The following is an 856-nucleotide window of genomic DNA, read 5'->3' as shown; positions in this document are numbered from 1 at the left end:
AAATAAAAATAACATGGATGTTGACTTTAAGGGGTGCTGGGCATGCCCTGTCCTTTGGACCTGTAATACCCTCCCCATGGCATTGCCACCATTAAATTTGGGAGAACCGGCAGCTCTTTCGTCTGTGAGAGGTTCATTCCAGATGATCAAAATGATAGGCCGAAAGAGGGGTCTGCCTCTGCTTCAGCTGTTGGCACTTCTGCTCCTGTTGTCATGCCTTGTTCATCCTTTGGGTGCTGTTCCTGCACACAGTTAAGTTCTTCTAATCCTTTCAGTGACATCTCTAATATGTTCTTGTTGGAGTCATACGGTTTGGCAATCGAAGTGTTCTTACCTTTCCTTGGATTGCTGCAGTAGGGAGCCTAAGTTTTGGGACCAAGGATACGCCAGTTCTTGAAGACACAGACCAGGTTCTCTCTCTCTCTCTCCTCACACACTGTGGATTGCCACTATTTCTTTCTTCCTCCTCGGGCTAAAACAACTATCTTCTCTGTTCAGTGACCATCATCATTCATTCAGCAGCAATGGCTGAACGAGATGATCTAAACGAGTTCTGTTGATGCAGGTGACAAGCAGAGACATGCGAATGATGGAAGAAGAAATCTCAAAGATGGAGATTGCAAGCAACGACTACCCAGGATCAGGTGCCAACAATCGACATGATCCAAAAAGTCCTGGCAGAGTTTGAAGTCAATAGCTAATGTTCTAGCAGTGATGAGTGTGCAGTGAGGGCATGGAATCAATGAGTCTAGCAAAAGTAGCTCTTTGGGTTGTATATGTAGTATAATGGATTGGTAGTATCACTGTCTGAATCATCAAGAGTATAAATGAAGGTTGATCATAAATTTATCTCCTA

General features: G+C 44.0%; 1 protein-coding gene across 2 annotated transcripts; it reads left to right on the top strand.

The window, feature by feature from the left end:
* Positions 1 to 856, top strand: LOC103990829 (uncharacterized). Of its 2 annotated transcripts, none has more exons than XM_009410101.3 (3): positions 1 to 251; positions 358 to 410; positions 566 to 856. In XM_009410101.3, the coding sequence occupies exons 1-3, from the start codon at positions 14 to 16 to the stop codon at positions 686 to 688; spliced, it is 414 nt and encodes a 137-aa protein (XP_009408376.2). In that variant the 5' UTR covers positions 1 to 13; the 3' UTR covers positions 689 to 856. The 2 variants fall into 2 exon arrangements, with proteins under 2 accessions (XP_009408376.2, XP_009408375.2); XM_009410100.3 differs by having other exon boundaries at positions 25 to 251; positions 355 to 410.

This window comes from Musa acuminata, chromosome BXJ2-7, assembly GCF_036884655.1.
Source record: "Musa acuminata AAA Group cultivar baxijiao chromosome BXJ2-7, Cavendish_Baxijiao_AAA, whole genome shotgun sequence".
Classification (NCBI taxonomy): Eukaryota; Viridiplantae; Streptophyta; class Magnoliopsida; order Zingiberales; family Musaceae; genus Musa; species Musa acuminata.
Note: the sequence above shows the minus strand (reverse complement) of the source record. Positions and strands in the feature narration are given on the sequence as shown.

What these genes read in the sequence shown, in the direction of transcription:
- LOC103990829 (XM_009410101.3), top strand. Translation starts at nt 14, where the DNA reads ATGGATGTTGACTTTAAGGGGTGCTGGGCATGCCCTGTCCTTTGGACC. An exon ending in GGGTGCTGTTCCTGCACACA is followed by an intron (nt 252 to 357) that starts GTTAAGTTCTTC and finishes TTGCTGCAGTAG; the next exon opens with GGAGCCTAAGTTTTGGGACC. An exon ending in TTCTTGAAGACACAGACCAG is followed by an intron (nt 411 to 565) that starts GTTCTCTCTCTC and finishes CTGTTGATGCAG; the next exon opens with GTGACAAGCAGAGACATGCG.